The sequence below is a fragment of the Ochotona princeps genome, chromosome 4, assembly GCF_030435755.1.
Source record: "Ochotona princeps isolate mOchPri1 chromosome 4, mOchPri1.hap1, whole genome shotgun sequence".
NCBI classification, from domain to species: Eukaryota; Metazoa; Chordata; class Mammalia; order Lagomorpha; family Ochotonidae; genus Ochotona; species Ochotona princeps.
The window spans coordinates 94,964,777-94,992,508 of record NC_080835.1 but is presented as its reverse complement, the minus strand read 5'-3'; the positions used below and the strand labels follow the sequence as shown (position 1 = coordinate 94,992,508).

Here is a 27,732-nt window from a genome sequence, read left to right as displayed (position 1 = left end):
GATGGCAGAGGGCTGGCCCTCTGGAAACATTCCCCCTGCCTCCAGCACTCAAGCTGCTGCAAGAGGCTGCCAGACGCTGCTGTGTTTACCCATCAGGTAAATTCTTCCTATTTGCGGACACTTTTCTTGGAGATCATTTTCCCCACTCATGACCAAGCTGTGACAGCTCAGCCACCCCTCTCCAACGCCTAGACCTGGAATCCTCAAGTTATTTCTTTTTTAATATATTTTAATTTCATTTTATGACACAATTCCATAGGCTCTGGGATTCCCCCTAACCCCTCCCCAAGGTCTTCCCCCCCATATTGATTTCCTCCATATTGATACAGTAGTACAGCTTATAAATAGTCATAATTCCATCATTGTGGGCATGGACCATGGCAGAGTCCAACATCTTACTGTCCAGATAAATTCAACGGTTTCATTGGGAGAACATCTTTAATCTGAAAGTAGAGATAACAGAATATCATTCCTTCAAATGCAAAGCCATTATACAAATTCAACAACAGGAAGAGAAATGGAAATTGACAACATCATGAAGCCAACTAACATGCTACTGAATGACCAATGTGTTAGAAAATGCAGGTTCTTAACCACATCCTGTAACTACTTCACTGACATCTCAATTTTAGTTTAAACATAACTGATTGTTATAAACCTTAAAATGGTTGTAGGGTACTATTCAGCTGTCTTGTTTCATTTTTTTTTCATATTTACATTTAGCAGCTTATAGTGTTCCAGCGAGAATTTACTCTACTTTGTGAATTTTAGGATAATTCAAACAGGTCTAAAACTCCAACAAGCCATATATTAACGATTGAGGAGCAGAACAGTTTTAGCAAGGGTGCGCAGAGAAATCTTCAATAACTTAGTAGGGAGTAACTGATCTTTGTGTCCTACCTAGTGAGGTATATGAGAATCCAAACTGACTTTTCTTGACTGTTCTAAGCTTTCCTATTGGTCGGTCTCTGTCTATCTGATCTAATTTGGGGGGCTCCAGATCAACCCTGATGGTCACTGCAAGAGAGGATGGGGAGCCAAAGTTGGAACTAAGTAAGGACCAGAGAAAGCTCCTCTCCTGAGTCTAAAAGAAAGTTTACTATTCTGTTTCTGAGGACCGGTCCAGGTTCCTGGCTGTTGTTCCGATGACAATGGATCCTGTGAGGAGGGTTCAGGGCTTCTTCCATCCCATGTGGGAGATTCAATAGGGAACGGGTGACCTCAGAGTTCTCAGCCTATGAGGGCACTCCAATTCCCAGTGATCTCATTGGCAGCTCGGATATGGTCCTTGGTGCCCATACTGACAGTCCTTGATGAGGTATCCACTGCTTCTGTGGGAGGCTACTGGGGGTCTCCGGGACTAGGATACAAACCTCCTCCTGTCCTCCTGTTCCACGCTGGTGTCCCCTCCTGCTCTGTGCATATGACCTTCCTCATGTTATTTCAAAGGCAGGCCTCCTCTTAGCTAGAGATACAGCACGTATTTGTCACTTAAGGAGGATGGTTCAGGCAGAGGGAGGGGTTACAGACAGGTACACTCCAGATCTCACACTTTAAGCAACACCCACTGCTGTGGGCCATGGACACCTGGAAGATACGAGTGTGTGACAGCTGATGTATTCCACCCTTCCTTTAGACCTCTGTGAGCTCCTCGGATATAAGATGGGGTTGGTAGAGGTGACCCTTAAGTCATGTCCCATTCTAAATGCCCTACATCATCCTTGGTCTCACTACAAGGTCAAAGAGCAAGCAGTCAGGACGAGCTCTGTGGCCACAGAACAAAAAGCAGAAAAAGCAGTGATGCTGACCAAGGCAGAGGAGACCAGTGACCACCAAGCACTGCTGAGCCCTGCCCCGCTCCACCTCCTCTACTGAACACAGCCTGCCTCACTCCCAGCTGTCTGCCTCTGCTTTTCCTTTCTGTGCAAATAGTTACAATGTCCTCGGGGTGGCCCTCTCTCTTTGTAAACACTAAGCAAATCCTTGTTAGAAGGTTTGGTTCAGCCCCAGTCTTCCAGTGAAACCTAATGAGGACAAGTGGGGACGAAAAAGATCTGACTAAAGACCAAGTGGCAAGCCGGGGACACTGACTCACCCACCGCCCTGGGCTGTGACAAGCTGTTAGCAGCTCAGCCTCCGTTCCATGCCCTCACAGCAAACAATGGGGCTCTAACCAACATCAAATTCTCTTTGCACAGTCCCTGGGCTTCAGCCTTGCATGTGAGATGTTAATGGTCTGTCTGGAGCAAGTGACCCTGCAGAACAGGCCCCTGACCCTTGGCAAGACCTTTCTTCTACAAACGTGGCAGGAGATTTCCAGGAATGAGTCAAGTTCCCAAAGTGGACCAAAACAACAGGGCTAATATAGTTGGACTTCACCAACTGAAGCAAGGGAAAGAGCTTCATCGTTCCACCACAAACAGTGTCTGGAAGTTGTCACACTCTCAAGCTGACAGTGTGGGTCTGGGGACTTCACAGAATGCCCTGTGCAAAAGTATAAGGAACTAGGGTTGTGAGACGCCTTCAAATCAACAGGACAGCAGATATTTGAGAGAAGAAACACGAGAACATCAACCGACAGAAGAAATCTGGTTTTTATTTCTCCAGAGGGAGTTAGATTTGAAACAAGGAACATTTGAAGAGTGTAGGTAGTCACATACTTCAGAAGTCTCTTGAGTAAGGGACTAGTGACACATCCTCCTCTTGGTCCAGTCATTCTCTATACACCCTCCCCCGCTCCATGGCATCACCAGTAGCTGATCAGAGTCCAGCATGTGATACCTGGGGCAGCTCCAGAAATCGATGAGCAGAGGGCCTATCTTTACATTGAAAGCAACCATCTTTACCTGCTTTGGCTGTAGACCCTTCCTCTCCGGACTCAGAAGTCAAGAGCTGATCCATGGGCCCAGCATGGTGGCCTAGTAGTTAAAGTCCTCGCTTTGAACACACCAGGATCCCATATGGGCGCCAGTTCTAATCCTGGCGGCCCTACTTCCCATCCAGCTCTCTGCTTGTGGCCTGGGAAAGCAGTCAAGGACGGCCCAATGCCTTGGGACCCTGCATCCGCGTGGGAGATCTGGAAGAGTCTCCTGGCTTCGGATCGGCACAGCACCGGCCGTTGTGGTCACTTGGGGAGTGATTCATCAGACGGAACATCTTTCTCTCTGTCTCTCCTCCTCTCTGTATATCTGACTTTGTAATATAAATAAGTCTTTAAAAAAAAAAAAGAGCTCATCCATAAAATCACAGAGTCTCTAGCACACAAAGGCCTTTCCATCTGGCTTGATCCAATGTATTTCTCTTTTCTGCAGTTGTCTCCAAAGAAAGTGAAAGAAATAGGAAAGAGAAACCATGGGACTTTTTCCATTAGCCTCTGAAGTCGGAAAATCGATATTCTTAACTAATGTGGCAATAGGGAGCCAAATACCTTTCTGGAGGCAGACAAAAAGTGTGTCACTGCACTGAAGCCCTGCTTCTCTCCATCACTGTGGGTCTCAGGGTGGCCACTGCTATCCACACCCTACCACTCTCTCCCCAAGAATACAATTGGCCCTGGGCAGCTTCCTGGAAGTCTTGTAAAATATGCTCAAGTGGGAGGGAGTGGATGCTAAGAAAACTCTGCCCACTGCTGGATCCCTGTATGCTGACATTTGTCATCAAGATGGAAAATATCTACAAGGCATGCCCTGGATGACTGGTTGGTCTTATTCTAAATAATGTAGCATTTTCTCCCTAACATCTCTTTTATCAGGTTCTATAAAGTACAAGTCAGTGTGTTTTATAGAAATGCTTGGGACAGAACGTGTTTTGAATTTTTCAGGGGGAGGAGGAGATTGGAATAGTTGCATGTACATAATTAAATATCTGGGGAATAAAATCCAAACACAAAGTTTATGTTTCATAAATGTGAGTCTGTCTTCTACACAGTCTAGAGGTGAATTTTATACTATGTATTTTAGCGTGTCTGTGGGTTTTGATTGCAAACCATCACATGAGGTCAGGTGTGGAATGTTCCACTTGTGGTGTCATGTCAGTGCTGATACTTGGGGCATACCTATCCGATTTAGGAGTTCGGGATTTACAATGTTAGCCTGTACAAACACCTATGTGTGAAACCAAGCATTCCCGTCCTCCAAGGCTTCCCGGATCTCTCCCAGCCTCCTCCACCTCATGCTGCACCCACAGGCAGCTGGACAAATTTGACTCCTGAGCTGTGGATGCAAAGAGAAATCAGAGAGCATAGGGAGGGGAAAAAAAGGCAGTCAGACACGGCAAAGTATAATCCAACAGGATCATTTTCAGAAAAGTTATGCTTGAGCAAAACCAAGACATAATAGAAATCTGAACCTTAGCACCCCTGAGGGCAATGCCGCTCAGGTCCCCAGCATTACACAGCCCAAGCGCCTCTTGGACACTTCTCTCCAACTCCCTCCCCTGAGGTCGGCAAGACTGTGAGGAGGGCTAAACTTAGCTCAGGGGATTCAGCTGGGTGTGGGCAGTCATTATGATGCCTTGTATTTATGCCTTGCTATTTCTGGTCTGCAGCTTGTTTTCTCTGCTTCAGCTCCCTCCAAGGAGGTCAGTGAGCCTTACAGATGTGGTTCCTGAGAATTCCTGGGACAGCCTTCCCCAAGCCGGCCACAGCTCCTGGAGGTGGAATCAGACCGGCATGTTGTCCTCTCCATTACAGACCAGGAGACAGGGCAGGAAATGCAAGGGCCACCTTCGCAGAACACGTCACACGGACTGATGGACCTCAGGGCTGGCTCGCACATGTGAAACAACTGCCGATCATTTATTAAGGCATACAAAGCTTCCCCAACCAAAGCCAGCTTAGCCTGGGAGCCCTTGCTGGTCAAAGATTATTCAAATTGTGATCTGAATCTAAATCTGGATGATTTCATTGCTATCACACGCAGTGTGATAGAAATGCGCTAAGAACCTTACAAGTCCAGGCTCAGCATCCCTACCCTAGAGATCTGAACCCAACATACTCCAAAACCCACAATTTGTGAACACTGACATGATGTCACCTGACCTCAAGGGACAGATCTTGGTTAAAATACAGCACACTAAAAATAATGTGTACAATTTCCTCTGGGTCATATGCATAATTTTCTTAGACCTGGATTCATCCAAGAAATCCTATTATAAATACGCAATTATTCCAAAATCCCCCCAAATCTCAAGCAGTCAGGATCCTGAGAAATCCATCCAACTGCTTGAAACCTCACAATGGGTTATACGCCTATTTCACAGGTGGGTACACAAAGGTATCAATGGGTTGAGAACCTTACCAAGATCAGACAGAAGGTTGCTGGGGGGCCAGCATTCAAACCCCGGGGACCAGGTGGGACACCTGTTCTCAGCCATTCTAGAAAGGTTGCTTTGCTCAAGTTCACAGACCCTCTGACCCACTACCAGGTCCCCACATGACTCTCATGATGGAACCATTTAGTCAGCGGTTCTCAAACTTAACTTTGCTTATTGATATTCAGATTCCTGGGACGCACAATTTCTACAACCAGAACAAGCACCTGAGGTTCACACTGCAGATTGTACAAAGGAAGCAAGCGAAGAATCGGCACCTTTCTCCCTAGCCCCTGCCTCACCCATTCACCTGGGCAAGCAGTGGCCCCCACTGCAGTCTGCACACACCACTCTCTCTCCTGATGGAGAAGACACACTGCGGCAAAGGAGACAGTGGCCTATGAAGGCTGTTCTGTTCTTCGGCTTTGGTGATAAAGTTGCCTGCAGACAGTGGGGGTGGAGGCAAGGGTGTGCAGCCTAAGGCAGCTCACCGGCCCTCCAACACTTGATCTGCTGCACATCAGAGGGGGACACACAGTTGAGAAAAGAAAAAGAGACTGGGCGGTCTGGGCCCCCGTCTGCACTGCCAGAACAATAAGCTCTTCAAATCCCTGGCATCTGAACTGGCAGTCAGCCACCAGGAAAGAAAAGAGCTCGCTGTCCCTTTAAGAACGCCCTCTCTCCACAAAGGTCAGAGATGCCAGCTTAGCCTGCCTTTTTGGCCAAGTAGGAGCCCTGGGGGCCTGGACTGTGTTTCTCCTTCCAGGGAGTTCTCCGGGCATCTGCTGACTTCTACAAGAGCCTGAGCACCTATCTAGGTGGCGGCTGCTGTTCCAAATGCAGTGACAACCAACCAGGAACCCAGGATACCAACAAACCATCCTCCCAGGGAGCATCAGCAAGGGACAGGGGCCTGAAGGACATCTGCAGCAGGAGAGGCTTGGGGTACAGAGAACAGGTGGTCAAGCAATGGTGGCCCCAGGGAACCACATTTCAATCGGAAGAGCTAAGGCTGCCTGTGTGACTCAGCCAGAAACTGCAAAGAGGGGGTGGGGAACAAAAAAGAGGCTTGAGAGCCCAGCAAAAATGCAGTGGAGTGGCTCACTGACACTTTATGTGTCTATGGGCACCTTTCCAACTTTCTCTGAGCTCGGTTAAACCTATAACATACACGAGGGGGTCTTCGGACAGGGCACAGAAAACGCATATCATAAGCGGATTATGCAGAGGTTTCAAAAACGTTCATCAGAATGAACTTTTTTTTTCATTGTATTTTCCCATAAATTTCTTGAAGTACCCTTACCACGGTACAGTAAACAGATAGTAAATATTAAAACTAATTATAGGGCACTGCTGTTAGGGTATGAGCTGCTCTGTGTGGGTCCTGCAGGCGGCTCAGATGGTCAGAGTGTGCCCTCAAGGGACCTAATCCACAGACTCCACCCTCCCGGTTCCAGCACGTCATCTTGCAAATGCATGTGGCCAAGAAGGGGGCACTCATCAAGAAAACAGCTTGAGCAGGGGCAATCCCTGGCTCTCATGCAAAAACTAAGCATCTATTGATAATGCAAAGCAGGAGTGGGTACACTTTTCCACAAAGGGTCAGATGATGACGCGTACTTTTTGGCTGGGGCATCCCATCCAGCCCGTATCATTAACTACTGAACTCTGTTGTTAGAAGCCGCAGGCAGCATGCAAGAGAGAGCATGAGGCTACTCCCGGGAACGTGGACAGAAACTGTCAGGAGGTTCAAGCGATGGATGGAGATGTGATAAAAAGCATGGGTGACGACCACCTGACCCCAGTCCACAGCAGTGACTTCCTCATGCTCTCTTTATAGCTGTCTCTGCCCACGGTTTGTTTCCCTAAGGGTTTCTTTTCCTCGCTCTTTGGAACACCCTGGGGTCAAGGTCTCCTTCAGCTGAAGAACCACCCCTGGAAGCACTCGAAGCACTCGTCCATTCAAGAGGTCCACTCCCCACTTCACACCCCCACCCATACCCTGTCCCCCAGGGCCAGGTTCCCAGGCCTATTTTTTATTTATTCACTGATTCATTGAAATGGAGAATTTCTGGTACATCTTAGAGAATAGATTTGACTTCCACCTTGAATAGAGCTGGAAGGTCAGAGAGGCAGTGGCTGCTGGGAACCAGTCAGGTCTCTCCAGGAGGGCTTTACCTCGCCCCACCCCGCCCCCGCCGCCCCGGCCCCCAGTGTTTTCCCACGCAACAGCGCAAAGCGCTGAGAAAAAGACTTTCTCAACTGTACTCCCAACTTTTCTCCTGATAATTTTGAAATGGCACAAGAAGCAGGAAAGCTACAAAAAGCTGAGAGGGAGGCAAAAATGACAGCAAAAGCAATGGAAGTGGGAAGGGAAGTAAGAAAAAAAAATCACTTCCAAACATTTAAAACAACTCCCTCCCTACATCACTGTCTCCGCAGAGAATGATGTCACTGCACACATCCCGGCTCTGTGTTCCCAGCTGTGTGCCAGGCATCTGCTCTTAGGGCACCTTCCCCAAGGAGACTTCCCTGACCGACTCAACCACCACAGCTCCCCTTCCTCCCCCAAACACTGCCCCAAGAGCTCCAACTCTCCAAAACGCCTTTCAATGCTCCAGCACGGTGCGCACCTGCTTCTGAACACTGAGTATGAACTAGAAGCACTTACAGGCTCCGACAGTCCTATTCCCTTAGACTGGGACCATTTCAACACCCACACAGACAATCTTACTTTTTCCATATTCCCTATGGGGCCCTGGAGTCAGCAAAGTGCACTCCATAGACTGCTGCCTGTCCAAGGGCCTACTTCAGAGCCAGAGCTGCTGCTGTCTTACAATAGCCCCAGGGACCTGCCATCACCCATCAGGCCACATCGGTTCATTCACTTAGTCATTCAAGCAAACAGACACAGAAAGCTCACGAGCTGTGCAGTGGTCTGTAGATGGTCATCTATCTCATTTACAGACCCACTTAATCCTCAAGTCACCCTGCAGATAACAGGCACCACAAACACAACCAAAGAGGTGATTTAATCAGGACTGGCAGAAGTGGTGGGGTGCTGGAAACGGTTAACCACCACGTTCCGCTAGATGGTACTCCAGCCCTCTCCAGTCTCCACAGTTAGCTTCCGTTAGCTGCAATCGTAGCCCAAAAACATTGAAAGGAAAATTCCAGGGTTAACTTATAAATTTCAAAATAATTTTAATTTCCATATATTATTGTTAACTATTCTGTTTTATTACTAGTTATTATTGCTCATCTTTTATTGTGGCTAATTTATACTTTTATCATAGGTATATATGTATAGGAAAAACACCTATAGGTTATATGCATGTAATACCATGCATGGTTTCAGGCATTCATTAGAGAGAGCAGGTGGCTCTCAGAACTCCCCTGTAGATAAGCTGAAACCATTTATTAATTCACCCATACCAGTACTTGATGCTAGGAAAATAAACATGAGTGTCTTGTCCTATGAATGAAGATTATCACAGAAGTTTCATAAAAGCATTTTATATCAAATTAGGCCAATGCATTAAATTTTAAAAACCAAGTAACAGGACTCAAAGACAGGCTGCTGAATGTATGCTGTGAAGGTTCAGAAGCAATTTTCTGTGAATAATTCCAAACACAAAACCCATAAAGGAAAGAAGTGATTGACAGATTCGAACTACACGTTGAAAATCATCCTGAAATCAAACACAGAGGAAACTCTGGGAAGACACTACTTGCAGGACCCCGGGTTGGTAATTTTATTCTCTTACAACATTTTGAGATATGAAATAGACCAACAGGAAACAGCTCAACACGAAGGTAAGCAAAGGACAAATAGGCAATTTGCACCTGGAAAATAAATGGGTAATGAGGAAATTAAAAACATATTAACCCTGATTGATCAAAGTCATGTAAATGAATGCAACTCTGAGATACTCTGGAGTATCAGATGGGCACCGATTAAAAGGAATGCTAATACCAAGGCCACCCAGGGCAAGGGGAGAGGGCAGCAGCTCTCAGAACTGGCTGCAGGGTGTCCATCGGAACCGCCACGGGAAAGGCAGCTGGGACCAGGAATCAAAGACCCTTCATCCAGAAATCTTACCTTACTATCGGAAGAATGTTAGTCATGATCTTATTTTTAAATTGAAAAGTTATAAATAACCTCAGTGTCAAAGCCTAGCAGATTAGACTGAAAAGTGATGCATTTTTGAAGTTCTAGCCTTAAAATCAATCAGGAAAACCAATACTTTTGACAGGTACCAGAAAGTTTTCATTATGAAATTAATATTATTATGGATTATAATAATGAGTTATGATCTATAAATGTATAACATATCTGTAACATATACAGAAAAATAGTTCATAATGCAAAATGTTAGATATCTCTAGGGGATGTTATTATGACTAATTTTTTTAGTCTCTATTTCAACTATTCTATGTCCTTGGATAAACTTTGCTGCAAAAATAATTTTTAAAAACTGATTAACTTTTGCTTCCAAATATCCTTTAGTTCTGATTTTTCAAAAACAAAACTATGCAAAATAATTTTGGAGGACAAAAATGAGTATATTAATGTAAAAGTGTTACTAACCATCCAGAAAATATTTTTTGAGCACCAACTAAGTATAAAGTCTCACAGAAAGTATAGTAACATCAAGATGGTAAGTGTCAGAGCTGGAACTGGGGGCAGACCAGACTGGGCAGGACTACAACACCTGTTGGTCTACATGTGAACTGGGTTAGGGGAAAGCCCGCTGGGGTAGCTGATTGTGTCCACAGGCACAGGCATGAGCCAGAATAAAAGCAGGCTGGTTGGGTTTTACACAGCATCAGCTAGCAAGTGCTGGGACTGGGGGCAAGTCCTGTCAAGCTAGACCACAAAACTACTGGGAGAATGCGAGATCTGGGACGGGGAGTATGTCCAGTGGGGAGGTTATGGGCTCCTCTCTAATTGGCTGCAACTCCCACCGGTGAGAATGAGAACCAGGACTGGGCGTTGGCTGGCTGGACAGGTGGTGGCACCTGCAGGCCTGACGGAGGGTCCTAGTGGGGAGTCGGTTGGATTGAGTTAGGTTTCAATGCCAAATGACATATACAAACTCTCAATGGGATATGGAGCAGAGCGGACCAGTCCACTGCACTTGCTGGCAGGCACAGGAACCAGAGTGGAGGGTGGGGGATGGTCTGGTGGGGGCCGTTGTAGGTCGCTCTGACTGGGCTGCAGCTCCTCATGGTACGTGAGGACCGACAGTATGTTAGATAGGGCTGGGCCGGGCTGCAGCATCCATTGGTTTATTAAAGATGGAGGACAGAACAAATTGATCAACTACCCCAGTGAAGCTTGACAAAAAATTTCTGGGCCAATGGAGACTCAAAGGTAGATTATGACAGCCAATTGATCGTGGAAGGATTTCCTCATCCTTGGAGGAGCATTATCAGCAGCATCTCAGAAACACATGAACAGAACCCTCAGAAAATGCTCCATGAGGGGGAACCTGGGATGACAGTGGGTGGCAGTTCCCCATCCCCCGTGTAATGCGGCTGTTGGGAGGCTGGGCGTGGTTTCTCCTCTTGTATCCCCTTCTCCCCCATACACAGGAAGAAAAAAAATGTGTAAACAATGCCCATCCACTCTCCCCTGATCCCCGACCGTTCCCACCCTGACCAACTATGTAAACATCATTAATAACAAAAGTACAGTAACAAAACATAAATTAGGATAATTCCTCACTCTGAGAGAAGATATAATATGCTAGGAAAGATCGAATGACTTTAAATCCACGACAATGGAGTTCTTAGCAAGCATAGAGTGATACGATCTTCTCTGCATGCACAGAAAATCACCAAATTATACACTTTAAATAAGCACATTGTGGGGTGTGTGAGCAGTTAATAAAAATCACCCGGGTGGCTGTTGCATACAGTAAGCAAGAATCTAAAGGCCATGAATTAGGAAGACAGTGGTCACAGTCATGGGACGGGAAGGGCAGGTCAGACACTCAGAGAACCAACCTCATGGGGAGAAAAGAAGACAAAAGGAAAATGGTGCAGACATGCCCAGTGCAGGTGACTGAGAGAAGTCACGGTTGTCCGGGACACTATTAAAACTTTTTTTTCATGCAGTGGCTTTGAGAGCTTTAGCACATCCAAGGAAGAAACACAGAAAAGAGCTGCATTTTTGGAGTCCACAGTCCTTTTCCTGGCAATGGTAGCTAAGGGTATCTTGTGACTGGTGGTGACAATTATTCATTACATTCAGCGCTAGCGGTCATAACGTAGGCATAAAAACAAACTGAAGAAAAATTAGTTACAGAAAGAAATTAGGAGTACAGCAAGCCAGGCAAACCACTTCTAGAAGCTTCACATACAACATGCTCAGCATTTCCTATCGGTGACTATTTATTTCTCCAAGTACAGATTTTTTTTTAAAAAAAAAAAGGGGGGGGATGCTGTCAACTGCTGCTATAAAGATAATTATTCAAAGACTGCTCCAAAGCTAAATGGCAATGGCCGCCTCCAATTACTAATGGACCTCATTAGAGTACACATTTCTTTCACTTGATTAATAAAACCAGAGGGTTAAAAGGAATTATTTGCATATGCTATAGTTACCAGATGCAAAATTAATGCATTAAAAGGTATATCTTGGATCAAAGGGACGAGGGAAACACTGCGCAACCAGCATGACAGAGTATAGTCAATGGTCAGTTCCTCAAATTTGTATCCTGAGGTTTGTCAGGTTGAGATTCTGGAAAGCAAAGGAGTTTTGCATGTCAGATCATAATGCCCAGGATGTAAACTATGACCCATTCATTAAGGGTAAAAAGTTGAGGTCGCTGCAGGGAAGCTATTATGAAACAAAGAGACTAGCAGTCTCCAGAGAAAGGGTCCAAAAAAAGATGTGAACCAAAAGATAAATCTATTAACACTACAGCAGGAGAAGCATGAGTCCATCAAGTGGAATTTTCCTGTAAGAGCCTACCTAAAACCAAGGACCCAGTTCTGACTCAATATCCCCACCACCACCACCACCACATACACCAGCAGGCACCCAAGGGATGTTCCTTGAATAAACAAATGAATCCAACACAGAACAGAAAGAATGCAGTGGAACCTTGGGAAGAATAGTAAGGGTCTTCAGAACTTGGCAGGAGGTACAAAGAAAGAAAAGCCTGCCCTCCCATCCCCAGCCTGTCTGTCTGAGCACCACGCCAAGGGCAAGCTCCTAGAGAGTGACAGGCCAAACTCCAACCTGCAGCCCAGCGGTCAAGCGACCTGGGACAGGAGACGTATCCACGAGTTCCAGTCATGAGAGGAGGACACATGACTTCAGATAAAGCTGACCAAGAAAAGCATTACAGCACAAAACAATACAAAATGTAGGAGGAAGGCAAGAAGTGATCTGACTTGTTCACATAATGCCAGGCCCCCTTCTGCATGTGTTAATTACCACATAATCCTGAAAGTCCTTACCCCAATCAGTTGGCCTAGGTCAGTTATCCCCATTTTATAGATGAGAGAACCAAGGCCTGAGGAAGCTGAGTAACTTGCCTTCAGTCATACAACTAGTAAGCAGTAGAACCCTGTGGAACTGTCACAGGGATTCATCCCACAGCTAAAGAGCGGGGAGCCCAGGAAATGAAGCAGGCCTGTACACCAGCGTCAGAGACACAGGCTACCAAGCATCACCTGCAAGCCCTCACTCAGAGTCCAGCAGATGCTCAGTTCCCAAGAATGGCAGGTTCCAGGGCTTGTCTTCAAAAAACACATACAGATAAAAATACGACTTTGTAGGGACCTCATGTTCTCACCCTTAACTGGACAGTGAGCACTACTGGTTCATTTTTAAGTTCCAGATTTTGACCTGATATGCATGATTCCTGCTCTTTCAAGGACTGATGGGGGATGGGGGCACCAACTGAAGGGCTCAATATGTTCATTTCCATCCCAGTCCTGCCATTTCCTTGCCTGCCAAATGGGTTAAAAGCTATCTTTCCTGTAGGGTTGTGTGGGGGCTGTATGAAATTTATAGAGAGACGCTCACAGAAGCATTACTGCTTTTGTACTTCCTAAAGCTCTGCTTCACCAGTGTGCCCAAGCTTTGCACACCCAGTTCTCGCCCCCAGCGTCTCGCCCACTGAGCCAGCAAGGACGTCGTCATGCCTCTGGTCAGCCTGAGCCTGAGGGCTTCTCCTACTGCGGCAGGCATGTTCACAGGCCTAGGCCTAGCTTTTCAAGCCCTGCAGGCGAGTCCTGCTTTGTCATTTTCAACTTCTATCCTGGCGTTCCCACATAGCCCTCCTTAGGTTGCCCAGTTGTTTTCCTTACATAAGGCCCTCATTTCTGTGATGTGACCCTTTTTTGTTTGTTTGTTTGTTTTAATTTGAGAGGCAGAAAGAGAGACCTCCCATCTACTGGGTCACTCCAAAACCCCACGACAACCACAGCTGTGCAGGGGCTTAAGCCTGGAGTCAGGAACTCAATGCAGATCTCTCATGTGGGTAGTGGGGGCCCAATCACTTGAGCTGTCAACCCCATCTCCCAGAGCGTGCATCAGCAGAGAGCTGAAGTCAGCTGGCAGAGCTGGGAACCGAACCAGTGCGGGAGGTCCATGTCTCAACCACTGGGCCACACACCAAGGTAACCAAGACTTGCTTGTCCCCTACCAGGGGAAAAAAAAAAAACAACACTGAATATAACATTGAAAATAGATCTGTCATATATAAGTTGATCATCCCTTTCCTGAAATCCTTGGGTACAGAAGTGTTTTGGACTTCAGAATTCTTTTGATCTTAGAATATTTGCTTATACATATAGTTGTGTCAAGAATGGAACCCAAATTTAAACATAAAATTGATTTATGCTCACATGCATCTTATTACATCGCCTGAAGGGACGTTCCTACAATACCTTTAGTGTGTCTGCATTTGAACTGTGGTCCCTCACACAGGCAGAAGTGCCCATTTGTGACATGCTGTTTGATTATGTAACACAGTCAAGTTGGGATCATTACCTGCAATAGTAAATAGTTATGTAAACATTAGTCCTCTGTTTCCAGCTCCTGTTTCTTCTCCTGCAACCAGCAGCCCCATTAACCACTCTCCCTTAGTCAGACAAGACCACATGACTAGCTTTGGTCAATGACCAGTATTCACTTTCAGAAAAGAGATCCGAGATCTTGTTCCTGCTCCAGGGCCTGTGGCTGAGAGGCCAGGAGATGCCACAGCCTGGAGCCTGGACCTACCATCTAAAGCTAAAATTTTCAGGGCTGGGTTCCCTGAGAGTTTTCCAGAGCCTTAGGGGACCTGGAGTCATTAAGAACACCTCTATGAGGAGTCCAGCTACAGGGGGTGGTCATCATGGCACAACCTAGCCTACCCAGCGTCATCCAACATCCTCCTGCAAACAAAAACCAAACAAGAGCCTCAGAAATGAATAAGGCAAACAACACCTGGCAATATCTAGTGAGCCACATCCTGCCACCCAAGCAACTGCAGCAGAGGTGCAGCCTCTGGGCAATACAGCCAGGGACCTTTCTGTCTTCAAATCCCATGAGAAACTCTAAATCATCCCTCCCAACAATAAAGGTGGTGATGAGAAGGCTGGGAGGAAGGGGTCCCAGGCAGTAGCCTTGAGGAACCTCAGGTCTGCAGAACCAGATTTCGCACGTGTCTGCCCCTCTTTCCCCAAGCCTGCAATGTACAAGAGTAAACATCCTTTCTCTTCCACAATGATGATGATGATAGCAATAGCAAAGAATGTTCACAGCTTCTGAAGTAAAGCCAGGTATAGTTTCCCAAAGTGGATACCTGGGTGAGAGGTAGGGAAGGGTTTTCCTTGGACGAAATTAGTGCAAAGAGATGTGGTTGTTGCTCTGAGCTGCCCTGCTGGTTCCTGGGACATATCCTGGACCACAGGAAAACTCTACTCCCATCCCATCAAATGATAACGTAATCCCTGCACTGTTCACAGGAGGGAGAGCCTGCTGTGCCTTGTTTGTAAATGAACACTTAATATTTTCAGATGAAGGTTTATTTTCAGTGTCCCCTGCTGGCTCAAGAAGGGCACGAACAGTCCACATTACACCCAAGGCAATGTGCTCCACCAGCTCTGGCCATTTACACACCTTGGGCACAAAGGAAGCTGAAAGACCCATTACCCTGCCTGGCACTGTTATTTAATCCCATTTTCAAAGCCACCAGCAACCAAAGGGAAGAGCAGTCACCTATCAAGGCCCAAAAATGGTTACAAGATTCCCATTCAGGTGATAGTTCTCCATAACCTTACTGCAGCCCACTCTGAGAAAAATGGGAAGCCTGACACTAGAAAAGGGATGCAGAGGCCACATTCACAGCTCTCTCTTCTTTCAGAACAAATTTTGAGCCTCTTTACCTACACAAAGGCATGTCAAAAAGGTCGTGGAATGGCCCAGTGCGGCAACCTAGCAGTTAAAGTCCTCGCCTGGCACCCACCGGCTCTAATCCCATTTCCCATCCAGCTCCCTGCTTGTGGTCTGGGAAAGCAGTCGAGGACAGCCCAAAGCCTTGAGATCCTGCACCCATGTTGGATACCCCAAAGAGGCCCCAGGCTCCTGGCTTTGGATTGGCTCCGTTCCAGCCGTTGTAGCCACTTGCGGAATAAATCATCAGATGGAAGATGTTCCTCTCTGTCTCTCCTTCTCTCTATATATCTGACTTTACAAATTTTTTTAGAAAAGAAAGAAAATATATCTGTTTTTAAAAGTTGTGAAAAAATCAAATTAAAAGATCAGTTTAGGCACGGCATTGTGATGCAGCCGTCGAGCTGTCACATGGGACATCCACGTCCCTCAGCAGAGGCCCTGGGTTTGGGTCTCAGCTCTTCCCAGCTTTCTGTTGACCAACACCCTGGGATGCAGTGACGATGGCTTCAACATCTGGATGTCTGCCAGCCACGTGGGAGACCCAGTCTGAGTTCTGGGCTCTTAGCTCCAGCCGGCCCAGCCCCAGCTGTTCTGAGCATTTGGGGAGGGAACCAATAGATGGAAGATTACTCCTCCTACTCCCTCTGTCTCTCTGCCCATTTTTCCCTTTCAAAACAAATAAACAAATTATTCTTAAGTTAACAAAGACAAAACAAATACAACTTTTAAGGAGGGTAAGCTTACTTTGGTCTAAAAAAGTCCATGCACAGTCTTCTTTTTTTTTTTTTTTTTTTAAGATTTTATTGTTATCGGAAAGCCGGATATACAGAGAGGAGGAGAGACAGAGAGGAAAATCTTCCATCCGATGTTTCACTCCCCAAGTGAGCCGCAACAGGCCAGTACGCACCAATCCGATGCCAGGACCAGGAACCTCTTCCGGGTCTCCCACGCGGGTGCAGGGTCCCCAAGCTTTGGCCCGTCCTCAACTGCTTTCCCAGGCCACAAGCAGGGAGCTGGATGGGAAGTGGAGCTGCTGGGATTAGAACCGGCGCCCACATGGGATCCCGGGGCTTTCAAAGTGAGGACTCCAGTCACTAGGCCACGCCACTGGGCCCCAATGCACAGTCCTCTTATAGACTTTTAGAATAAAAGAAAAAGTTTTATTGCATAAATCTAGTCTTCCTAAATAGAGGGAGAGCAGCACAGACCTTCCTTCACCCACTGACACACAGATCAAAGCTCCAAACTTTTTTCATCTGAGGTCTGAGACCTCACCACAGAAATGCTTCATCTGCTACGTGTTAAAAGCTTCTCCCTCTCTGACTTCTTGCTTTTCAAGAATCAGATTCTTCCAGCACACTGACTTTCCTGAAGGTCTGTCACATCCCCAGGCTGTGGACACTGCACCACCAAGCAGATGTGGCAACCAGGGACACAAGCGACAAGAAGAATCCAGGCAGATGTCACGACAGCTGCCAAGTCCCACAGGAGCCAAGACAGCCCGGAGAGGGAGGAATGGGAGACCTTTCTGAGTGGCTGAGATTCAGAAGCTCTACATGAATGAGTGATAACTGTGTGCCACCAAAAAGAAAAAAGAATAGCCATGTGGGAACAAAGAAGTTTGATGCCTTGCAGAAAAATCCCTCGGCTTCTAAATTGCTGTGTGACCCACAATTCTGCGTCAGCCACAACCTGACCTGATCGTTCAGGCTACCTCCCACCCCTCAGCCTCCTCTATCACCGCCTTTACCTTGCTCACCAAGTTACCAGCAGACGGAACACACAGGCACCTTTTAGCATGGCTTAGAACTCCTGTCGTAACAACGGAGTGGGTTGCTTGGGGGAAGATTTCTGTCTCACAATCCAGCCTCTGTCAGTCACAGACATCTTTCCCAACCATCTTTATCCAAACAAAAGCAACCCTACCAAAAGTTCATTACTGTGTAAGTAAGGCACCATTGACAATTTTGTGCAAAACACAGCCTTGGTTGTCCAGCCTTTAAACCCCATCATGCACCAATTTCCCCAAGAGGCCTTCTTTGCAAAGCCAAGCAAAATCTGTTTCTAGAGTGTTTGTGGTTACTCTACTTACCTGTACCCTCAGCACCGAACTGATTCTTGTGCGAATGTGCTATGGGTTCTCATTCCATCTGTGAGACTACCAGCTTGCAGGTGACCAAGACAATGGCCCTCATATTCTCTAATCTCCACAATGGCCCTACGCAAAGGGCTAGACAAACGCTAGATTGGCCTTTGCAGAAGGAAGGGGAACGGATGAGTAAAGCAGACCGTGAGCCTACTCTTGAGAAAAGCAGGTCCGACGCAGACACAACTAAATGTTGCGCTGGTAGTCCTCATCCTGAAATCACCGTCAAGCAGTAAGAGCTTGCAGCCTGGATTTGTCATGAATTGGCTGTATAAATTTATCTTGACCTCATTGTACCCGTAGCTATCGAAGAGGACAAGCCAGCCGTGCCATGAAGTTAGAGTAAGAACCAAATGAGAGATGGCCTTTCTACACTCTTAGAAAAGTCTAGATAATTGACCTAATGAGTAAGACAAAGACAAGGCAGAGCGAGAGAAAAGCAAGCACAGAGTACAAGCACAGTGCAACCAGGACCGGGAGAACCAGCTACAAATTCAAACTCCGACTCGGCTCACATCAGTCATTTTTCTATGTGTCAGTTTCCCCACATGTAAAACGAGGACCTTCATCACAACAGCAGGAGCCTCTTACTAAGGTGTTACTCAACACACAGTAAGTATCAATAAATGCTAGTTTGCTGCTATTCTTATGATGAGCATTATCATATGATGAACATCCAGTGGGCACCTCAGAATGGCTTTTAGAAACGACTCAAGCCATAGACCTTTAATGCCATCCTCTCCCGCACGCGGACAGAAGCGATCCAGAATAAGCGAGCCAAAAGATCAGGTCATTTTGCTTCTGGAAAGCCTCCCTGTTGGAAGAATGTGGAGTGCCCTGATGTGAGAGATCGCCAAGGGGGCCTTCACAAAACAAAACAGCCACAGCACAACCAGAAGGTTTGGTCCCTGGGTCAACACGGACCAACCGATCTGAACTTAAAAAGAGGGTGGTTTGAGTTCAGCAGCGTGGCCTAGTGGCTAAGGTCCTTGCCTTGATCCCATATGGCTGCTGGTTCTAATCCCGGCAGCTCCACTTCCTCTCTATCTCTCCTCCTCTCAGTACATCTGACTTTGTAATAAAAATAAAATAAATCTTTTTTTTTTAAAAAAAAAAAAGAGGATGGTTTACAGGATGGCTTACAGGCTCCAAGAAGATCCAAGAGGCATAAACAGGAAAATGTTCCCAACCTCGCACAATTTTATCTAGCTGAAGGAGACAAGGTTAGCCCATTTACATTTGCCATCTTAACACTGCTATCTTTGTTGAAATCCATTAAGAGATACCCACAACAAGTTTTTTTTAAGGCAAAATAGCATCTATCCAGTCCCTGAGGGACTCCTGCCCACCCCCTACCCCCAGGGGCTGAGGGCTAGAAGCCTTCTGTGTTAGGTTGATGTCTCATTCTGAGTGACAGCCAAGCTACCCCTGGGTGTGCTGACAGCAGGGACACAGGAGGATGCTGAAATGATTTCTGATGAAGAGCTCAATACCTCTGCTCTGCAAGCAGCCCCTGAGATTTCCTTGGAGATCTCATCCTGGCTACGCACCCGGGTCCAAGGAGGAACAAAGGGGGCAGCTCCCAGTGACAACAGGCTCGGCCAACAGCTTGCAACCCAGAAGGACAGGGCACCTGGCTCAAGTGGTCAAGGGCAAGAACAGCTGCAGCAGCTCTGTCGTTTTCAAACCCGGAGGACGAAAAGGCAGCTCCTGGCCCCCCCTCTGGGGCTCCCTAGTTCAGCTTGCACAAGAACTAGTTTCAAGTGTGTTTTCATGACTGGTTAAAAGCTCTTCCTATCTGAGCCAGGAGTGCTGAACTGGGCGAGTCTGTCCAGGTTTAACCTAAAGTTAGGGGTTGGAAAAGTCAGATGTGGCCTTGAATCATGCCTTAAACAGATGAACACCCAGCCTGACCTCAGAGAGACAAACTCCCACCCACTGAGATTCCAGGTGGTGGCCAACTCCAGCCCAGCCCAACCTAGCCCACCGCAGCGCGCCTGCAGGGAGCTCTCCCAGGCAGGCTCGGGCTCCTCCTCCCACTCTCTACCTTCTGCAAGGAGAGAAAGCTCCCTCCCCGCCCCAGGAGCCTGTCTCCTCTGAGAAGGCCTCCTAGGCAGCTGCATAGGCTGCCCTGCGGAAGTAGCAGGTCCCTGGTAGGACAAAGTTTTGCAAGCAAAATCTGCAGTCCTTCCACCGGTTAACAAAGCCAATCCACCCACCCATTGGATCCTCTGCAGATCTAGAGAAAAGTAGGAGAGGAAAAGCTTGGATTCTATTAGTGCACACAGCTACAATGATGCCACACATGCACCCATATTAAACCCAGGAGAGCCATTTGCCAGGACCCAAGGATACATGCTTGTGTAGGGCATGGAACACAGCTCACTCGTTTGGACACCAGGAGCCTGTGCATTCTCCTGGTCCCAGAGCTGCCTGGGTGGGTCCCCTGCCCAGGATGTCATCCAAGGCTGAGGGTAGAGCAGCCGCTCCCCCAGCCACCCGCAGAGGCGCCAATGCTGACCGTTACTGCTCTCTGCAAAGTTCCAGGGACAGCAGCCCCTCCAAGTTGGAGACTCGGTTCAGCTGCAGTTGCCACATCCCCCAACTTCCACACAACCTCTGCCCCTGAAGAAGATGCTGCTGCTATGGGCTACTGCAGCCCAGCGAGCATTGGATGAGCCATAAAGAGTACCCCAACTTTGTAGAATGTGTAGCCCCCCTCTGAACCCTTCGATACCGGGCTCGCAAGGAAGGCCTCCCTGGAGGAGACTTCAACGGGGTGTGGGGGCAGCTGCAAGACACAGGAGGAAAGACTCAACCTCCCCCTCCACTTACCAGGAGAGCTTGAATCCTTTCATTAGTACAGTCACGACAGCCCACCGACTGTGTCCTTAGCATCCCTGTGACAGCTCCGCAGGTCCCAGGACATATTGGAAAAGATGACGGAGTCCCAAAAGAACAAAATCCCATGTAATGTGACTTGAACGCAGAAACAGAAAGGGACAGAGAGAAGGAGAGGGACCCAGGAGAAGGACTGCAAGTGGTCCCCTCTTTTCCCCTCTCCCAGCCGGGAGCAGGGCTCCAAGGCCAAGGGCAGCGCCTGCAGATCCAGCCCTGGGCTGGAGCCGCCCGTCTGAGCTGTCGCTGCCGCTGCCAGTTTCTGATGAGGATGGGTAAGGCTGCCGGGGTTGCGCACAGCAAGTCCTGGAGTTGCCGTCCTCAGGCAGGCTGGCCCGCCACCCACCCACCCTCACCTCGCTCCAGGCAGCTTTGGGGAGGGAAACCAAGCAGCGCCCGGGAGGAGGAGAGCGCACGCCAAGCAGAACCTGCACCTCTCTTCCCCCAGGCGGCAGCTCCCGCAGCTCCATATAATCTCCTAATCAATGCAGTACCCAAGCAAAGCACTGCCAGCCACTTCCGCCCATTTAAAGACACAGCACATGTTTTGTCCCAGGATGGGACAGAATGTCAGGGAGAGGGAAGGGAGGGAAAGGGTAGGTGAGGGAAGCGGGGAAGGAAGAGGAGAGCGGCGGAAATCTCTGAAGATGAGCACTTCCTGGGCACCCACCACGGAAGGCCCCACCCCTGGGGGCTGTGGGGTGGGGGGCGTCAGTGGTCAGCGTGGGGAGTGGGGTAAGCCTTGGTCGCAGGTCTGGGAATCCTAACCTGAAAGACCCTGAGCGGCCCGCGGGAAGTATCCAGTCAGGTGTGCCCGTGCAGGCGGCAGGAGACCACCTTAAATAGGCTCCTCACCGACTCCCCGCGCGGCGGGGCGGGGCCTGCCGGGCAGTGAGCTCCCCGGCCGTTCGCCGCACACCCAACGCTCAGGTCCCTTCCCCTGCAGGGGAAATTGCTACGACTACCGCCGTGAACTGGCAACTTGGGTAGCTCCAGGCGCCTTCAGTCACCTGGGCTGGGATCCTTTTAAGGGGGCCACAAAGGTCGGGAGAGAGGATGGGGGCCGTGGGAATCCACCTTATCCACCAGGACAGAGAAGCTCAGGAAACCCAGGGATTTTCAACCTTATCAGGGGCATAACAAATCTCTACAGCATTGAAGGTGGCTGATCCTTCATCACCTCCCACCTGGCTTGGGGAGGGGCAGACCCAAGGTCCCAGCACCAAAGATTTCCCTTCCTGGGTTATGTGGTTCCTTTTGTCCTTCCTGCAGTACTATCTGGGTCAGTAACGCGGATGAGTGAAGATGAACAAAGAGGAGATTAATTATGAAATAGCAACCTTCAAGTGAACCATACTAAGCATTTACAGCGAAACTGGTCCCCAAACAACCGAAATACATCCATTTATCATGTGCACCTTGTGTATACTTGACCCTCCCGGGTGGCACTCTAAAAACCTGGAGCGTGGCATGGGTCTCGAACTTGTTACCGCTCCACTCTCTGCCTTTCTCTTCCCAGAGGACAAGCTCCATGAGAGCTAAGACCCCACGGTCTGGGTCAGTCCTGCAGCTCCACTGTCATGGAGGACTTCCCCAGGCCAGGGGTGCTGTAATAATCAAGTTTTTAAATTGCTGTACCCTGATCAAGCGCAGCTGAAGCAGCAGCAGTCTCTCCCTTTGGGTGTCCAAATGGTCCAAATACTCACTAAGGTGGCTGCCGAAGTCCTCCCAAAGCCACCCTCAGATTCGGGATTTTGCTCCATGCAGAGTCCCACATCAATGTTTCCAAGACTTCTGAACCCACCTGCGGTTACGTCTTTAAAGTTCCTGAATGGGGCTAGCGGGGTGGCATAGCAAGCTAATTTTCTGCCTGCAGCACCAGCATCCCATATGGGTGCTAATCCAATTTCTGCTTGTTCCTCTACTGATCCCGGGGAAGCAGTCCAAGATGACCCAAGTCCATTGGCCCCTGCACCTATGTGAGAGACCAGGAAAAAGCTCCTGGCTTCAGCCTGGCCCATTTCTGACCATTGTGACCATTTTGGGGAGTGAATCGGCAGATGGAAGATTTCTTTGTTTCTCCCTCTTTCTCTGTAACTCTGCCTTTCAAGTAAAATAAATAAATATTTTTTAAAGATTTACTGATTTTTTTTTATTGGAGAGACAGATTTACAGCAGAGAGGAAAAGATCTTCCATCTACTGGTTCACTCCCAAAGCAGCCACAACAGCCAGAGCTGAGCTGATCTGAAGCCAGGAGCCAGGAGAATTCCCACTTTGGGTGTAGGGTCCCAAGGCTTTAGGTCATCCTCCACTGCATTCTCAGGTCACAAGCAGGAAGCTAGATGGGAAGTGGAGCAGCAGTAACACAAATTGGCACCCATATGGGATCCTGGCACTTTGAAGGGGGCAGGGTTAGCCAATCATGCCATTGTGTCAGGCCCAGTAAACCAATCTTTAAAACACAAAGGAAAGCTTCTAAAACCTGTGCCCAGGCCATACTGCAGGCACAGGTACAGAATGGAGCACACCAGAGTCTAGAATCACAGTGAGGGGTCCCTTAGGGTACAAAACCCAGGTCCCAGAAGTCAGCACTTAGCCCAGCAACAGGGATCCTTCATTCTGCCAGGAGCTATTTACACACGATTTATACATGACTCTTAGCACATACAAAATGATCAACATAAAAATTCACCTGCTATAATTTTACTGAATTTCAAGTACCACCTGTGGTTGTTTTGACAGTGCCACAACAAATGATTTTTCAGGTTCTCCACCTCTGCCCTAGACAAACGTCACTGTCCCCCAGCTGGATGTAAACACGCCCATCCTGCAAGCACAGACGGCACACACAGCGTGGACCACAGCTCTGCAAGCTTCGCAAGTGGTTATTGTGAATGTTAGAACTCACTGGTGTTTATATTTTAACTATTTCTATAAACTCTCTTTACCCAAAACTCCCTCATAACTATTAATAAGAATGCATTGAAAGCTTATTATTTCAATTATCACACTAAGTATGTCACACACATTCTTATTTAATTCTGACATCCCCATGATGCAGAAGTACCAAACAGGATTTCCCAGATAATGTAGCCAAAGATTACACAGAGTGCAGTTCTTGTCTAAACAGACGCATGTAAAACTCCAAAACCCATTCTGTCTCTCTCACCCTTTTTTTTTTTTTTAAAGATTTATTCATTTTATTACAGCCAGATATACACAGAGGAGAGACAGAGAGGAAGATCTTCCATCCGATGTTTCACTCCCCAAGTGAGCCGCAACGGGCCGGTGCGCACCAATCCGATGCCGGGAACCTGGAACCTCTTCCGGGTCTCCCACACGGGTGCAGTGTCCCAAAGCTTTGGGCCGTCCTCAACTGCTTTCCCAGGCCACAAGCAGGGAGCTGGATGGGAAGTGGAGCTGCCGGGATTAGAACCGGCGCCCATATGGGATCCCGGGGCGTTCAAGGCAAGGACTTTAGCCGCTAGGCCACGCCGCCGGGCCCTCACCCTTTTTTTTTAATTGAAGATTTATTGGGCACAGTGTTGTGGTACCATACACGACTGTTAGTTCAAGTCACAGATGCTCCACTTTGGATCCAGCTCTCAGCTAATGCTCCTGGGAAAGCAGTGGAAGAAGGCCCAAGGGCTTCGGCCCCAGCATCCCCGTGGAAGATGGATAGAAGCTCCTATCTTCTCCTCTCTGTGCAACTGTGCCTTTCAAATAATCTTTTGTTTTTACTCATTTATTTTTTTACAAAGAGGAGGAGAGACAGAGAGGAAGATCTCCGGTCCGCTGATTCACTGCCCAACCAGCCACAACGGCCCCAGATGAGCCAGTCCAAAGTCAGGAACCCACAGCCTCTTCCGGGTCTCCCACACAGGTACAAGACCCCAAGGCTTTGAGCCATCCTCGACTGCTTTCCCAGGCCACAAACAGGGAAATGGATGGGAAGCCGGGCTGCCGGGATTAGAATCAGAATCTATATGGGATCCAGGCATGTACAATGCAAGGACTTACAGGCTAATGCACCCGGCCCTCAAATAAATTTTTAAAAACTACTTAGTCAATGAGGTGGTCACAGAAGGTGATTAAGAACTCGCTTTTACTTTTAACATATTAGTTACTCATGTCAATTAATTCCATAATGATGTAAATTTTTGCTGATGGTATGTTGGAGCTTTTAATTGATCGGGATGATACTCTGCTGGCTCTGTCTTCAGACCAGAGAGGGTATACCTAAGAAGCCGTTGAACTTGACTGGACAATAAGATGCTGGACTCTATATCTGGTATATGCTTGCAATGGGGGAATCTCAACTGAACTTGAACTGTGGTTATGCAACAAGGTCGAGGAATCCACCATGGTGGGAGGGTTTGAGGAGGGGTGGGGAGAATCCAAGTACCTATGAAATTGTGCCACATAATACAATGTAATTAATGAATTAAAAATAATAAATAAATTTTAAAAAAGTAAAAAAAAAACTACTTAGTGGAAAGCAGAGTGACAAAGGCACAGACAGATCTTCCACCTGCTGGTTTGCAGCACAGTGTCCGGGTGAGGAGCCTGGAATGCTGTATACATCTCTCACTTGGGTAGTACTTGGGCCAAATTCCATTGCTCTCCAAGGCACATCAGCAGAGAGCTGGATCAGGAATGGAGCAACCGGGACTCAAACCAACATTCAACAGGGAAGCTGGCAAGCAGGCAGCACGTTAACCCTCTAGACGGCAATGTTAGCCATTCACCCCATTCTTTTCATCATTATGCATATTTAAAACAACAGTTCAGGGCTCAACGCAATAGCCTAGTGGCTAAATCCTCGCCTTGCATCCAATGAGATCTCATATGGGTGCTGATTCGTGTCCCTGCCACTCCATTCCCATCCAGCTCCCTGCTTGTGGCCTGGGAGGGCAGCAGAGAATGGCCGAAAGCCTTGGGACCCTGCACCGCATGGAAGGCCCAAAAGAAGCTCCTGACTCCTGGCCACTTGGGGATTGCCAACTGGGGATCAAACCAGTACATGAAAGATCTTTCTCTCTGTGTCTCCTTCTCTCTGTATATCTACCTTTCCAAACAAAGAAAGTTAGTTCACATTCTCCTAGAATAAAGAGTATCCAGGAAATAGGTTTAAAAAGAGAGAGAAGGCCTGGCGCGGTGGCCTGGCAGCTAAAGTCCTGGCCTTGAACACGCCGGGATCCCATATGAGCCCTGGTTCTATTCCCAGCAGCCCTGTTTCCCATCCATCTTCCTGCTTGCGGCCTGGGAAAGAAGTCAAGAACAGCCCAAAGTCTTGGGCATCTTGCAGCTGTGTGGGAGACCTGGAAGAAGCTCCTGGCTGCTAGCTTCGGATCGGCTCAGTTCCGGCGGTTGCTGTCACTTAGGGAGTGAATCATCAGACGGAAGATCTTCCTCTCTGTCTCTCCTTCTCTCTGTATATCTGACTTTGCAATTAAAAATAACTATATCTTTTAAAAAGAGAGGGACTAAATGAAGTGACTGCTTCCACTCCTGCCATGCCTGCTGGCTTCAGTGACAATGAGTGATGCTGGGATGGAGAGGAGAGCCTGGAGGTGGGGCAGCATAGTGCCAAGCATCCGGTCCCTCGGCTCTTTGCTTCTTACATGAAGACCTCATTTTTACAGTTCAAAGAAACTCATCAACTACCGTTTACCTGTGGTTTTCAAGAAACACGGCCTGCGGGGGCCATCTTTCTCTGAGGTAAAACAGTGAAACAAAAATCCTCATTTTGTGGATCTTCATTTTTTCCGCTCCTGAACAGCAACGTGTATGGTTCGAAAAACCCCCTGAGCAGTGGACACAGACACGACCCATAGCAGCGACCCCCTAGATGTCCCGCCTCTGTCGAGATCTGTGTGATCCGCTGTGCAGACCGCGGTGAGTCAGGGAGGGAAGGGCCCTTCCCGGCAGGACCAGACCCCAGCATGTCCTGAGTCAGGCCGGGTGTCCATGAGACAGAAGACACAAAGTTCTGTTTCAACGCTTGACGAACTACGAACAAAGTAAAAAGGAAAAAAAAAACCTTAGAGGTCAAAAATGCAGCGGAGGCGGAAATCAATGAGTCTGGGTTTCGGTTTCCGGGCCTCTCAGATGCAGAGGTGCACGCGAAAGCCCACTCGTGGTAAGTGGTTTACAAAGACTTCCTCTCATAAAACGGCCTCACATCAGCGAACAAGGGCAAACTTGAGCGAGCCAAACACTGCCCAGGAACTCAAGGAAAACACCCCTCCCACTGAACAAAATGATCTCAGAAAGTATCTCAATGGCAAATGGCCGTCACACTTACTGCAGCCTGAGACTACGCGGCAACAGACAGACATAAAGTACAAGGAAAGGTACATCTAACCACAGGAAAAGAAAGGCATAAAGGGGAAAGACAAGGTCTTCTGGGAGAGAATATTGGTAGTCTACTTCATGGGGGCCCGGCGCGGTGGCCTAGTGGCTAAAGTCCTCGCCTTGAATGCACTGGGATCCCATATGGGCCCTGGTTCCAATCCCGGCAGCCCTGCTTCCCATCCAGCTCCCTGCTTGTGGCCTGGGAAAGCAGTCGAGGATGGCCCAAAGCTTTGGGACCCTGCAGCCACGTGGGAAGCCTGGATGTGGCTCTGGGCTCCTGGCTTTGGATCAGCACAGCTCTGGCCATTTCAACCTCCTGGGGAGTGAATCCTCAGACGGAAGATCTTCCTCTCTGTCTCTCCTCCTCTCTCTATATCTGACTTTCCAATAAAAATAAAGAAATCTTTAAAAAAAAAAATAAAGAGGGCCCAGCGCGATAGCCTAGTGGCTAAAATCCTTGCCTTGAACATGCCAGGATCCCACATGGGTGCCAGTTCATGTCCCAGCTGCTCCACTTTCCACCCAGCTCCCTGCTTGTGGCCTGGGAAAAAAGTCAAGGACAGCTCAAAGCCTTGGGATCCTGCACCTGCGAGGGAGATGCCAAAGAGGCACCAGGCT

The 27,732-nt window shown here is 48.1% G+C and overlaps 1 protein-coding gene across 7 annotated transcripts in view; it reads right to left on the bottom strand.

Annotated features, from left to right (window-relative positions):
- GRAMD1B (GRAM domain containing 1B) overlaps positions 1–27,732 on the bottom strand; it is a 197,963-nt gene that overhangs the window by 73,328 nt on the left and 96,903 nt on the right. Inside the window, exon 1 of one of the 7 annotated variants that reach the window (XM_058664031.1) lies at positions 20,694–21,258. The exons of the other annotated variants lie outside the window; for them this stretch is intronic. Coding sequence (XP_058520014.1) covers positions 20,694–20,716 — 23 coding nt within the window. The 5' untranslated portion in view covers positions 20,717–21,258. Of the gene's footprint in view, positions 1–20,693; positions 21,259–27,732 lie in introns of those variants that run through there. 7 annotated transcript variants of the gene reach the window in all.